General features: G+C 39.4%; 1 protein-coding gene, 1 long non-coding RNA gene and 1 other non-coding gene across 5 annotated transcripts in view; 1 reads left to right on the top strand and 2 right to left on the bottom strand.

Annotated features, from left to right (window-relative positions):
* PRSS12 (serine protease 12) overlaps nucleotides 1-11268 on the top strand; it is a 75680-nt gene extending 64412 nt beyond the window's left edge. For both annotated transcript variants that reach the window (XM_059377794.1, XM_059377791.1), the window contains 2 exons: nucleotides 7445-7725; nucleotides 9153-11268. In XM_059377794.1, the coding sequence (XP_059233777.1) occupies nucleotides 7445-7725; nucleotides 9153-9460 (589 nt within the window). In that variant the 3' untranslated portion in view covers nucleotides 9461-11268. The remainder of the gene's footprint in view (nucleotides 1-7444; nucleotides 7726-9152) is intronic.
* On the bottom strand, nucleotides 9344-12690 carry LOC132002693 (uncharacterized). 2 transcript variants are annotated; one of them, XR_009399970.1, is made up of 4 exons: nucleotides 12236-12690; nucleotides 11941-11985; nucleotides 11659-11729; nucleotides 9344-9431 (listed from the first exon to the last, which is right to left on the bottom strand). It is a non-coding gene; the product is annotated as an uncharacterized LOC132002693 (long non-coding RNA). The 2 variants fall into 2 exon arrangements; XR_009399969.1 differs by lacking the exon at nucleotides 9344-9431 and having other exon boundaries at nucleotides 11374-11729; nucleotides 12236-12688.
* LOC132009529 (small nucleolar RNA SNORA24) lies at nucleotides 12057-12187 on the bottom strand. The gene has a single exon (XR_009401994.1). It is a non-coding gene; the product is annotated as a small nucleolar RNA SNORA24 (small nucleolar RNA).
* Nucleotides 12691-13138: the final 448 nt, after the last annotated feature.

Raw genomic sequence — 13138 nt, 5'->3', positions numbered from 1 at the left:
AAGCAGACTCCATGCTGAATGCAGAGCTCGATGTGGGGCTTGATCCCACGACTGCAAGATCATGACCTGAGCTGAAACCAGGAGTTGGACGCTTAACCAGCTGAGCACCCAGATGTCCCTTAGGAGTCTAATTTAAGGTCTACTGGTTGGGGACCTAAATTTCATGTTTAGAAGTTAGCTCTCACTTCCTTTTTCTATTGATAGCTCAACTGCTTTAACTACTGGACTTCTGCATATGTTCTATAATGGTTTCTTGTTCATCAGGCCTTCCTTGATGTTTACTTCTTGCAGTGATGATATAGGCCAGTGTTCTTGAAAACTTTTTTTGAAATAGGGTTTTTTTTAAATAAGGCATAGACTGCTGTTACTATCTGTGTTATTTTATACTGTGGAATGACAGATTTTTATGTTTATTTGTTTTGCCTTTATAGTCATTCTTTTAAATAACCCTCATGTCAGAATAATCTAAGAATGATGACATGGGAGGTTGAGATCAGAATGCAGTTACTTCAGATCCACAATCCTGTCATATTCATTTTACATAGGGTAGCCTCTTTACATGATAAGGTACTTTATTGTAAGGCTTGACAGAGTTCCAGTAATCAAATTCTAATTTGTTTCTAACTTTCATATGTGCTGTGTCCCAAACACTTTTTTATGCCATTAAAATTAGGGTAACTGAGGTAATTGGGGAGTCACCATTTATAGGCCTTCTATCTCATTTTTCTCATTTTTCCTAATGTTAATGTAATGCAGACTTTGGAATGCAGTATCCTGTTGGCATTTTGAAATGGAAACTTGGAATAAATCAGGTTTTTTTGTAGTCCCTATGAAACTTACATAATATAAATTACTTGCTTTTGATATTTTCTACTCTAAACTATGAGTATCATGAAATGATCCTGTCTCTATTGTGGTGCAGCAATATAATTGAGAGAAAAGTTCATAAATATTACACTTAATTCCTTTTAGTTGCTTATTCTGGTAACAAGCATCATTTGGTGGAAAGAATGCAAAATAAGACTCTCTTTTTTCTGTAGTTCTATTGCAAATTTGGTTTGATCATGAATATATAGCTTCACCTGATTTTATCTTTTTGATTTTTTTGCCTAGAAACACTATAGCAGCTAGAAATTGTCCGAGACTGTTGCTCTGAAAATCAGAAATGTCTAAATCTTTGTAATTACGAAGATGAGCCACAGAGATAGTGCAGTCACTTTTTAAAATCATGGGAGTGTCAGGTGCTCAGCTTATGCTCCAACATAACCTAGAATCTAGTAGAATTCATTAGGAGCATGGTCTTTTAGTGACATACATAATACCATCAATCATGCTAAAACCATTTCCTGAACACATACACAACACACACACACTATATATGTGATGTATCTACACATACACGCACGACACTGTGAGATCCTGCAGAGAAGGTCACTTCTAAGCAACTATAACCATTTACACAAGCAACTTCAATCACTTTTTGAGTTTCATCCAGACAAAGCAATAAACAGATTCTAGTAGTAGCAGATGTGTATAGGTTGAGATAGAGTACTTTTTAAAGAGATGAAATCTATGTAGAAAACACATATAAAGATCACACCCTGCAGCGTGAATTAACTCTTTTATTTTTAATTCCAGTAATTTTTTGTTCTTAAACTCTAGAATCTCAGGAAAATGGGGGCATTGGATTTTACTAAACTGCTGTGTTTCAGATCCTTTCTTGCTCAAGCTTGTCTGGCAATTTCATCCAATTTTTATTTGAGGAGGAGTTGAAGGCATTTCAGCAAAGCAAACAAGTGGATGGTGTGTCAGCCAAACCTAAAATGTTTGTTTTAGAAGGATTTTTGAATATAATAAAGTCTGTCAAAGAAACAGAAGCTCAACTAGAGTTTTTATGTTGGGGGGAAAAAAAGGTTCCTTGATATGTTTTCTTAAGAAATCTAGAACTACAGTAAATGTTTTCAGAGTCCACAATATTAAGAACCTCAGCCAAAGTGTTATCCCTGGAGTATATAATCACACCCACTAAGAGAGGTGACAGTAGAAGACAAATATTTGGTTAGCTAACTAATCCAGTCTTGTTTGGATGTTCTTCAAATTCCAAGCTTGTGATTATTTCTAAGAATAACTGGAGTGAAAGGAGTGTGGGAATCCCTGGTTAGGTTTAGAGGGTCCTTAAAATTAGGACAACTTTAAAAGTATAGGTACTAATAGATTCATTTTGACAAGAATGATGCTTTTCCTCTTTTTCTCAGGTAAATATTTTGTTTTCAGTTTAATATCAACTCCTGATAAGTGAGCATACTAAATTTGGAGTATACTCAAAAGTATCGGCTGAAATGTACTTGATTTGAGAACACAGTATATGCATGTAATATGTATTGGTTTTGCATTTTGATGCCTTTATGTAATCTCTTATGATGCTCACTTCACCTCGTGAGATTCTAGGCATACAGGGGGCAAGAGTTATCACTTTGCCTTTAAGTCTTTCGTGTAGTGGTTCTTAAGCCTGACTGTGAATTTGAATCACCTATGGTCCTATGTCAGCCCTATTAATTTAATATTCTCAGAGATTGTGTAGCCTGAAAATTTATATTTTTAGAAGTGGTACAGGTAATTCTGGTAAACAGCAGCATTAACAAGAACATTAGATATTTGGGGGATTTAAAAAAATGTAATAGGGGGTGCCTTGATGACTCAGTTGTTGAGTGTGTGACTTTTGATTTTGGCTCAGGTCATGAACTTGGGGTTGTGAGATCTAGCTCTACAATGGGCTCCACACTCCACACAGTCTGTTTAAGATTCTCTCTCTCTCTCTCTCTCTCTCTCTGTGTCTCTCGATTCCCCTCCCCTCATGTGTGCATACTCTTGCTCTCTCAAAAAAAAAAAGTACTAGAAATTTTAGTGATGGTGTTATAGAACTGGTGAGAAGTGGACTCTGACTTCAGTTAAGTTAGGGATGACAGTGTATATATATAGATGTGGATATCTTTGAAAAGAAGTTTTACATACACTGATTAAAACTTTTCCCTGTGCCACCCACCTTGCCTAGTGCTGAGGATACAAAAATGAGTATAGCATAGTTCCTACACCTACAGAGTCTTTACCTGGGAGGACCTGATAACTTAGTCTTAGAAACTGTTATAAATGTGACAACAGTGTGATTGGGAGTGTTCAAAGACAGGATTGGGCAGTTTTCGGGTAGGGCAGGCAGAGCTTCCTAGGAGTTTTTTACTTGAGACTTGAGTGATAAAACCAGTTTTTGCCATTATTAGAATGGGAGGGGTGGGATGATACTGCAAGTAGTCTGAATAAAGACAGGTGTATGAGACACCTCTTCAAGCAACTAAAATGATAGGGGCAGAGAGACCAGGCTGGTATCCGGTGGGCAACGGCCATTCTTGGATGAATTTGCATATCATGTAAGGCATTTCAACTTTATTGTGTAGACAATGGAGAGCCCTTGAAGAGTATACAAAAGAGTAGTTGTGTTGTCAGACTGAAACCTCACTCTGGCTGTAGTATGATGAAGGGACTGAAAAAGTTAAAACTCAAAGCAGCAAGGCTATTGGACAGACTGCTGCAGAAGTCCAGGCACAGGCATGAGGTGACACATTAAGGCAAGATTGCCCAAGACTTTAACAATGGAGTATTTTAATTAAAACAAAATTTCCTTGCTGCAGTAATGTCGTTTCTTTGTTTACTGGCTGAAGACTCAATTTTCAGATCATGTAGAATATATTTATATGGCTAGTTTAGATACAAGGATTACTTTAGCAAAGTATCACAGCTGTATTTCAAAGAGGGGAAAATATTGCAGCCATGACTTTTTTTTTTTTTTTTTTGAACAGTAATGTAATTATCTGAAAGGATATAAGAAGTTCACATATGAAGGGAATGTCCATAATTCAGGCTTAAAAATTATAAGCAATATAAGAGACTGCATTAGAGAGATATAATAAAACAGGGTACCTAGTTTATGCCAAACTGTTTCTTTAGACCAGTGCCATCTAGCAGAAATACAATGTGAGCCACAAATGTGACTTTAAGTTTTCCAGTAGCCACATTAGAAGATTAAAAAAAAAACCTAATAGGTCAGGGGCAGCTGGGTGGCTCAGTTGAATGTCTGACTCTTGATTTTGGCTCAGGTCATGATCTTAGGGTTCTGAGACTGAGCCCCACATCACACTCAGTGGGGAGTCTGAGAGTCTCTTCCTCTCCCCCTGCTCATGTGCATTCTCTAATATTTAAATAACTATTAAAAAAAACTGAGGCTGAATTAATTTTAATTATATATTTTATTTAACTTGGTATATCCAAACTATTATTGCAAAATATAAAAATTGGGATATTTAATACTTATTATCTATGAAGACAATATATTTAGCAATCTTTTTCATACTAAGTATTCAAATCCATTGTGTATGTTATACTTTGAGCACATTTTAGTTCAGACTATCCACATGTGGCTACTGGCTACAGTACTGGACAGTGGAGCTCAAGATAATTTCTTCAACTCTATGCTAAAGATATATGAAACATTTCAGCAGCACTTCCAAGGATGTATTGGCAATTTTTTTTTCCCTTAAGATGTATTTATTTGAGAGAGAGCACACGAGAGCAAAGTGGGAGGGGCAAAGGGACAGAATCTCAAACAGACTCCACCTTGATTGTGGAGTCCCACTCAGGGCTCAATCTCATGACCTTGAGATCACGACCTAAGCCAAAACCAAGAGTCAGATGCTTAATCACCTGGGCCACCCAGGTGCCCCTTGGCCATTATTCTTTTTAGAAAGGTGTTAAATCACTTGAGGTTTTACTTCAAAACCTGAATACATTAATTAGGCATACTGAATTTTTATAATAGTATCAGTACACAGAAAGTAGAAATGAGGGCGCCTGGGTGGCTTAGTGGGTTAAGCTGCTGCCTTCGGCTCAGGTCATGATCTCAGGGTCCTGGGATCGAGGCCCGCATCGGGCCCTCTGCTCAGCAGGGAGCCTGCTTCCTCCTCTCTTTCTGCTTGCCTCTCTGCCTGCTTGTGATCTCTGTCAAATAAATAAATAAAATCTTTAAAAAAAAAAAAAAGAAAGAAAGTAGAAATGATGTATTTAAATCTGATTTTTCTCCATGAGTATTACTTTTTACTGTTTCAGGATATGAAATAATGCCAAACTTCACTTAAATTTTGAAGTGGAATCCACAAGAGTGTATTCTCTGGGAACAATGTATAAAAAGCCTTCTGAATTTTATTTTATTTATTTTTTAAAGATTTTATTTATTCATTTGACAGACAGAGATCACAAGTAGGCAGAGAGGCAGGCAAAGAGAGAGAGGAGGAAGCAGGCTCCCTGCCGATCAGAGAGCCCGATGCGGAGCTCCATCCCAGGATCCTGGGATTATGACCTGAGCTGAAGGCAGAGGCTTTAACCCACCCACTTAGCCACCCAGTCACCCCGAAGCCTTCTGAATTTTAAAGATCTGTGATGACTTAAGGTTGGAAGTGGAGGATCAAGGAATCACAGGAAATTGTTAGTATTACAGATCAGCAATAGGTGGCAGAAAAAGAGAAATCATCTTCATTGCACTGTTCAGTATTTTGTGCTGACATAGTTAAGTAAACTACTTTATATACCACAAGACCTATATAGGGGTATTTAGTGTTTGAGCAATTTAGAGTTTCCAGTAATTTTATAGGAGGAAATGTGAGGTTGTACTTAAATAGGCAGTCACTAGAAAATCCTGACTTCTCTAAATTCACATTCAAGTACAGGTCTCCTATCTAGTGTAAGACTTCCAAGTTTTCATTAAAAGAATTAAGGTGAGAGCTGTACCACGTTTTCCCAACTCAAAATCAGATGCTAGCCCAAAGTAGGAGCTGAGTTGATGAAACCACATATGAAAGGAATGAAGGACTGAGTTTTTGCAAAAGAGTGATTGTGTAATCCAAGCCTGGTAAAAAAGGGAAATCATAAGTGGTGTGAGATTGCAGTAAATGAAACTAGTGGAATTAAAGGATTGAAGTCTAATGGGGTTGAAAGAGTATAGAGCTGTCAAAACTGTAAAAATGGGAGGTGGAAAGTAGGAAATGCTTGAAATCAAGACTTTAAAAATGTGTAGTATTTGGTGAATACCAGTTCTGGGTATCATGATGGGAGTAGGTGAGAAAGTTAGGGAACTAAAAGGGCATTTTGGAAATTAAGCCATCAAGAATGTTTTAAGTAGTGGTAGGTGGTAAGTAAGCAAGGTGCTATAGAATCTTAAGTGATTAAGAGGAAGTAATCAGGAAGTGGGGTGGATCATGTAGTCTATGTCAGTAGTTCTCAACTGTGGCCAGTTTGCACCAGAGAGGACATAGGGAAATGTTTGGAGACATTTTTGGTTGTCAAAATTGAGGGGTGTGTGCATGTGCTTTACTGGCCACCTTGTGAAGAGAGGCCAAAGATGCTTCCAAACATTCTACAATGCACAGAATAGCCTTTCTCTCACAACAGAGATTTATCTGGTTTCCTATGTCAGTAGTGCTGAGGTTGGGAAACTGCTTTAGGTTGATGCACCACAATCAAGGTATGTGGTTGAAAAAAACAAGCTGAGAACTCTCAATTTAGTAAATATTGTTTCTACTTAAATTGAATAGTTTAAGGGAAAAAGACACATTAAAAATATACATTCATTTACTGAATCAAAATATATGCTGCATTTCTACTTAACAGGGATCACTGTTGTGTTTAAGATTCATCAGTGAACATAAAGATTCCTGCCCGTGGATAGCTCTTGTTTAAGCAGAGGGAGACAGAGCTACAAATGTAATAGTAACTCAGATGGCCTGTTAGAAAGTGGTGTTAAAGAGAGAATAAGGATATTGGGAGTGCTGGAGGACAAAGGGTAGACTGCAGTTTTCAATCAGATCTGGATAACATCTGGACAGATTTGAGAGAATATACTGAATATATGTCACCCTGAAAATATAGTTTTGGTTTGTATTCAGTTCACAGGAAACAGGAGTCAAGTGGGTTGTGCTAAGTGCTTTGAGGAATACAAAGCTAGACCAGCGATGATTTCTGCTCTCCAGGAGCTTTCTGATGAACTAACATCTCAGAAATGATAGAAAAACAAAGACAGCAAATACAAGACAGTAATTTTACTCTATACTGTTTGTTCCTGTTTTCATCTTTTTTCATGATGGGAAAATAACAAGTTAACAATTAGCTGTTATTTGCTACTTGTGCTCCACATTTGCTTCTTCTCAGGAAACGATTACACGGGAACCTGGATTAAGCTGTGAAATGAAGCGATGAAATGGGTTTGAAGTACACAGCCGAGAGTGGTGGGCTCAGAGAATTGGAAAGGGTAAACTACAGAAAGGGATAACGATTAGGAAGAAAGTAGCTTAATCCACTGTCCCTGAGAGTTGTTTCCAACCGCTTACTACTCTCTGCCCCTCAGGTATGGTAACAGCACAAGGAACTATGCTGTTAGGGTTGGGGATTATCATACTTTGGTGCCAGAAGAATTTGAAGAAGAAATCGGAGTTCAGCAGATTGTGATTCATCGGGGCTATCGACCTGACAGCAGTGACTATGACATCGCTCTGGTTAGATTAGAAGGACCAGAAGAGCAATGTGTTAGATTTAGCAGCCATGTTTTGCCGGCCTGTTTGCCACTCCGGAGAGAGAGGCCACAGAAAACCGCCTCCAACTGTTACATAACAGGATGGGGAGACACAGGTAATGTAGATAATACAAAGAACGAATGAGACCTGGGCTTGTTCTTGTGTCTGGGATTATCAGTACTTTTTGGGTGTACAATGGTTATGAAAACCTGGGTTCAGGCTTAGTTGTTTAAAAATTCTGCCAAACATTTGGACTCATATCCTGAGGGTACTGTTACCATTATTATTAGAACAAATTGACAGAATTCAGTTGCCTTATAGGATAGAGAATCCTGTACTCTCGGGTTCAGACTAGCAGGGAGACCGAGGAAACCAATTTTTAAGACCCTACTCCAACACCTGTGCCTGGCTGACTCTATTTTAACTTTTCCAGGACAATGATATAGCTACACCAGCAGAGGGCTTTGGTATATGATGGCCTTGCTTTTTCTGTAATGAAGGCTATTATCAAGCTCAATTTTATAGAAAATCTCTAAATATAGAACAGACAAAAGAACAGCTGCTTTCAAGTGGAGATCCCACCCTCCCAACCCCAAAGCTAGAGCAAGATGTTCATTTTTCAGTCAGGCAAACAATTTTCTGGACTGCCTTTGCTACAGAATTAAATCAGCTAGTGCTTGTTCAGGATAGCCCCTGAAACGGATGTGGGGCTTACCTGGATTGGGTGCTTGATTCACAAATGGCTATTGAGGAAGAAGTGATAGGTTGATTGACTGCTTTCCATTAAAAATGAACACTGATCACTGTACTCTTGAAAGACCATGAAAGTAGTTGTTCCCTGTGTGATAATTTCAGTGTTTTATTTAGTCAAACTTGTGTTCATCACACACTGAACAAAATATGGGCTTTGTAATTGCATTATTTCATAGCTGCAGGAAAGCGAGAAAATACTTTTTGGATGATACAATTATCAAATCTAGAGTACATGCCTTCTCTGTTCACTACGGGCATCTATGAGGCAAATTTTGTCTCTGGGAAGGGCTTTTAATTATATCCATTACAATTCATGAGGGAAGGTTCATTTACTTTCCTATAGACACATAATTTAACAGAAATGACAAAGTCGAGTCAGTTTCACACAATGTTTTATTATGAGTTATTCCAATGGAGTAAATAGGGTGCAAGAAAAACAATGCAATTTACATCCAAGAAAAGACTCGTGGAGAATATCAGTTCTACATTTTAGTCACTGTACATACAATGAGTAGCTTGCCAGTAGAATACACTAACCTCAAATGGTCAAACTTAGGCCTGTTTGGTATATAGTAATGTTTTGCTTTCAGTACTTATAAAATGCCATGCTTACATTTAGAGTAGTTCTTGCCACTTTATGTCCTAAACCATTTAGTTATTACTCATTTAAACTACACTAGATCACAGTAAGGTCTTTATTTTTAAGAATATTAAATGTTCACTTAACTGTTAAATATTTTCTGTAAGGTCTTTAGCTGTCATCTAATTCAGATTATTTGGTCTGACTAGGAAAAGCTTATTCAAGAACTCTACAACAAGCAGCCATCCCCCTGCTTCCCAAGAGGTTTTGTGAAGAACGTTATAAGGGTCGGTTTACAGGAAGAATGCTCTGTGCTGGAAATCTGCAGGAACACAAACGTGTTGACAGCTGCCAGGGAGACAGTGGAGGACCACTCATGTGTGTTCGGTCAGGACAGAGTTGGGTTGTGTATGGGGTGACCTCCTGGGGGTACGGCTGTGGAGCCAAGGATTCACCTGGTGTCTATACCAAAGTCTCAGCCTTTGTACCTTGGATAAAAAGTGTCACCAAATTATAATCCTTCACAGAAATCTGAAGGGAATATGTTGGAAAATTTTCAACCTCTACATTAACACTCAGCCAGAGATGCCAACTTATGGGGATGAGAGCCATGTTCCTGCTTTTGTGTTGTGACTAAATAATGTACACCACTGCTGCTTGAGAAATTTGTGATGTGAACATTCTTTGTTAGATACCTCAGTGTAGTACTAATTATTCTTGATTAGCATTGTTGAATCTTTATTCTCATCACTCTCCAGAGATTACTGTCAGTTGTGCAATAAGGCAGTCTTCATTTAGCTTACAAGTTTATAACTGAATCAATACGGTTTATTAAAAATAGTATTGTGTAATTAAGCTCAGATTTTCTTCAAGACTGAGAAATTTCCACAATGAAATTTCTGTAGCCTTTGATAAATGAGGAAATCAAGGGCCAAAAAGGTGAAGGAATCCATTATAAACCTAAACTGGAATAGGATCAGTCACAATACATTACTGAATAAAGCCTTTGTACCATGCAACATATTCTAGTTACCTAGCAAAATTTGGAATACCTGAGAGTAAAGAATGTCTTCAAATTGTTAGGATGTACAACTTAATTTATCCATCTTACTTGTTAACATCCCCTAGCAGTTACTTTCAGCTACCCTAAAATTTACAGCTTTATTTTTCCTTGGCATCATGCCAATTTGCTGTACCATGACTGAGAGTGCCATCTGTTGCCAACTTTCTTGTAATGACCAAAACATGTACATTTCTACTGTCCTGTCCCAGCTAGTAAAAATAACTATTAAAAAAGCTTTCTCTGCTCATGTAGTGGGAAGAAAACTCTAACTTGTGTCCACTAATTTAATTCATATACCACCTACGTGCCAGGCCCTGCATTAAGTGGCTATGCACCTCACTGATAATTTATAAAAGGCTGGTAAGAAACATACCCAGAGGCTAAGCTAAGCCTGTGGGATCCAGTACTGACCCAGTACTAACAATGTTCTTTCCTCCTTCCACTGCGGTCTGCAGGCCATTTTCCCCTTTGGCTATTTCCCAGACCAGTAAGGGACAGCTGCTTACCCTGTACCCTTTCAGGACATTCCTGATAGCAATGCAAAATCTCTGCTCAAACACAGAAGGCATGCCCCTCAGGCTCCCTAAGCAATTGCTAACATCAAGAGCCCTTAGGTTTAAACAGTTTTTGTATATCCAAGAAATAGATGCATAAAGACAGGTAGAAAAGTCAGTGTGAACTTTAGGATCAAGATCAGTTAAGTAATCCTCTTCAAAGGCTAAATCCACATGAAGGGGGCTTCAATACTTTCTCCACTGCATCCACTTGTGGCCTTTTTGTAAAAAACTGGTGCTAACATAAAGGTGCTTAATAGTGTACAGAACTGCAATGCTGTATCAGGCAGAACATTAAACTTTTCTGAAAGCTCAAGATTTTTGATAAAGGAAATTTTTAAAAGCATTTACATTTACAGAAACGATAGAGCTACACAATGCACACCTGCACAAGGGCTTGAGAAAATGTGCAATACAGGAGAGAAAATTTATCTCTACTGAAATGTCGCACAGGCCACCTTTTTAGTTAAACTATAGTGCAGATGCAAGGAACATTTATATTGAAATTTTATTAAAGCCAGAGGTCGGACACTTTAAAGACAGAGAGTGAACAGGCAGCCTACAGTTTGCTCAAACTTGAATACTTGGTTCATAACGTATATCTTTATTATAGCTAATTTTTTCTTGTTAAGCATTAAGTGTGACTTTTAAAAGACACATGTGTTCTGTGCACATTTGTGTGAATAAAGTGCATAACTGTTCACCTTATACTGTAGTCTTCATCTTTTGTGTGGTACAAAATGACTGTGCTGTCCCTTAGGGGTATCTGCCTTTAATGTGGTTTCCCTCCAAATACTGTTGTACCTCACAAGGATACTCCTCCATACTATTGCAACACCAGTTCTTACCCTAAGAGGTAGTCTTTATTATTTGCAGTGACAAATACCTTTCCACCTCCTTATCATTTAGTCAGAGAACACGGATTCTCCAGACAAATCAAGCATTTTACTTAATTATAGCAAGCAAGAAAGTGCTCACCTATTCCTTACGTAAAGGCTATAGGCAAAAAATTCAGACCTATATCGAACACCCCACCCTGATAGTTTTCAGAATTATTACTCGCCACTCAATACCCAAGCTGTTGAGATTTAAAATCACCTTTTGGCAGTGCGCCACAGGCTTCTAAACAAACAGGACTTCACCCATAGCACATGGCATTTCTTGATTACCTGCAAGAGAAGATAACCAACGTTGAAACACTGATCTGTACTCACATCACGGTGCTGAAGACTTAGCAACTATCTGTTACTTTCTATTTAGCTGGCTATTAACTCCTTTCCAATTACAACGTAACAGCAAAAACGGGCCGATTCTGTCCTTCCAATTCCTAGCACTAAGGGTTTCAGACTGACTACGAAATATTAATAAAAAGGAACCTACCAGGTCATGTTTTCTATCGTCCATCGGAACAATTACTTCTGCTTCCTGGAAACATTGGAACCAAGAGTTAGATGTGTGCCCGATAACCCAGCACCCTCCAAGTTTTCTCAAGGGAAGAATGTTACTTGTGCAAGTCAGAATCTGATACCAATTAAATGGTGACAGCTTTGCCAATAAACAAGAATATGCTCTTCCATGGCTAGGAAGGGAGACTGCCACAGCCGACAGGTCCCAAAGATACATGGAGATTCACAATCCCATAACGGATGCGCATGCACAGCGAGACACTACTCACCTACATCTGAACGGGGGAGTACCGGCGAAGCAGTTTCAAGATGGCCACTGGACACCGACAGCGGACTTCACGACCTTTGCCGAAGTCGCCCTGTGCTTCGAGCCTCTGCCCGAGGGCCCAAGGCCCGAGGGCCCAAGACCCGAGCGCGTTCGGCCTCTTGGACTCGGCAGCCAGGGCTGCACGTGGCCGCCTCGTGACCTCATGAACACCTAAGTCTCCTCAGGTTTTCAAACCCAGAGGTTTTCACAGCTGAAGTGAACCTACCACTCACTACACGACTCTTGAATCTCCTGCATTTTAACTAAGCCAAAAAGTTCTGCCCCAATTACCACCGTGGTCCACAAAACACGACAGCCTACCTTAACGTAAACCAACCCCGACGCCTCCCGGATGTAAAAGGCCCGCTCTCTCGGCGCACGCTTTCTTATAGAGCTAGTGACGCTATTCCGGGGAAGCGCCGCGAGGGGCGGGGCGCACACGTTTTTCCCTCCGCTCCTTCCTTCACGGCCCCTCCAAGGTTCCACCCCTTCCTGATGGCCCCTCCCTCCTCTCAGAGTTTGCTCCACCTCCCCCGCCCGTCGTGGGGACTGGGCGGCTCACCAGCGCTTTGATTCTGACGCACGCGCACACAGGAGTCAGAAGTTCTCGCGAGACTAGGGAATCCTGATTCTCTAATATCCGGCTGTCTGGGAAGGTGAAAAGTTTGTTTACTGTTTACTTTAGGGTAGTTACGTTTGAAGTTGCCGTAGTTACCAAAACACAAAGTTATATAGTTTTCAGCTTCTAAATTTTTAGGTGGGTGAATATATACGGAACTAGCTGATTTTTTGGTCTGTTCATGAACTATCCCGGACTTTGGTCTTCCGCTGGAATTGCTGTTCCTGAAGCGCAGGTGTCAGTGAT

The sequence above is a fragment of the Mustela nigripes genome, chromosome 1, assembly GCF_022355385.1.
Source record: "Mustela nigripes isolate SB6536 chromosome 1, MUSNIG.SB6536, whole genome shotgun sequence".
In the NCBI taxonomy this organism is placed as follows: domain Eukaryota; kingdom Metazoa; phylum Chordata; class Mammalia; order Carnivora; family Mustelidae; genus Mustela; species Mustela nigripes.
This window is presented reverse-complemented; position numbering and strand designations above follow the sequence as displayed.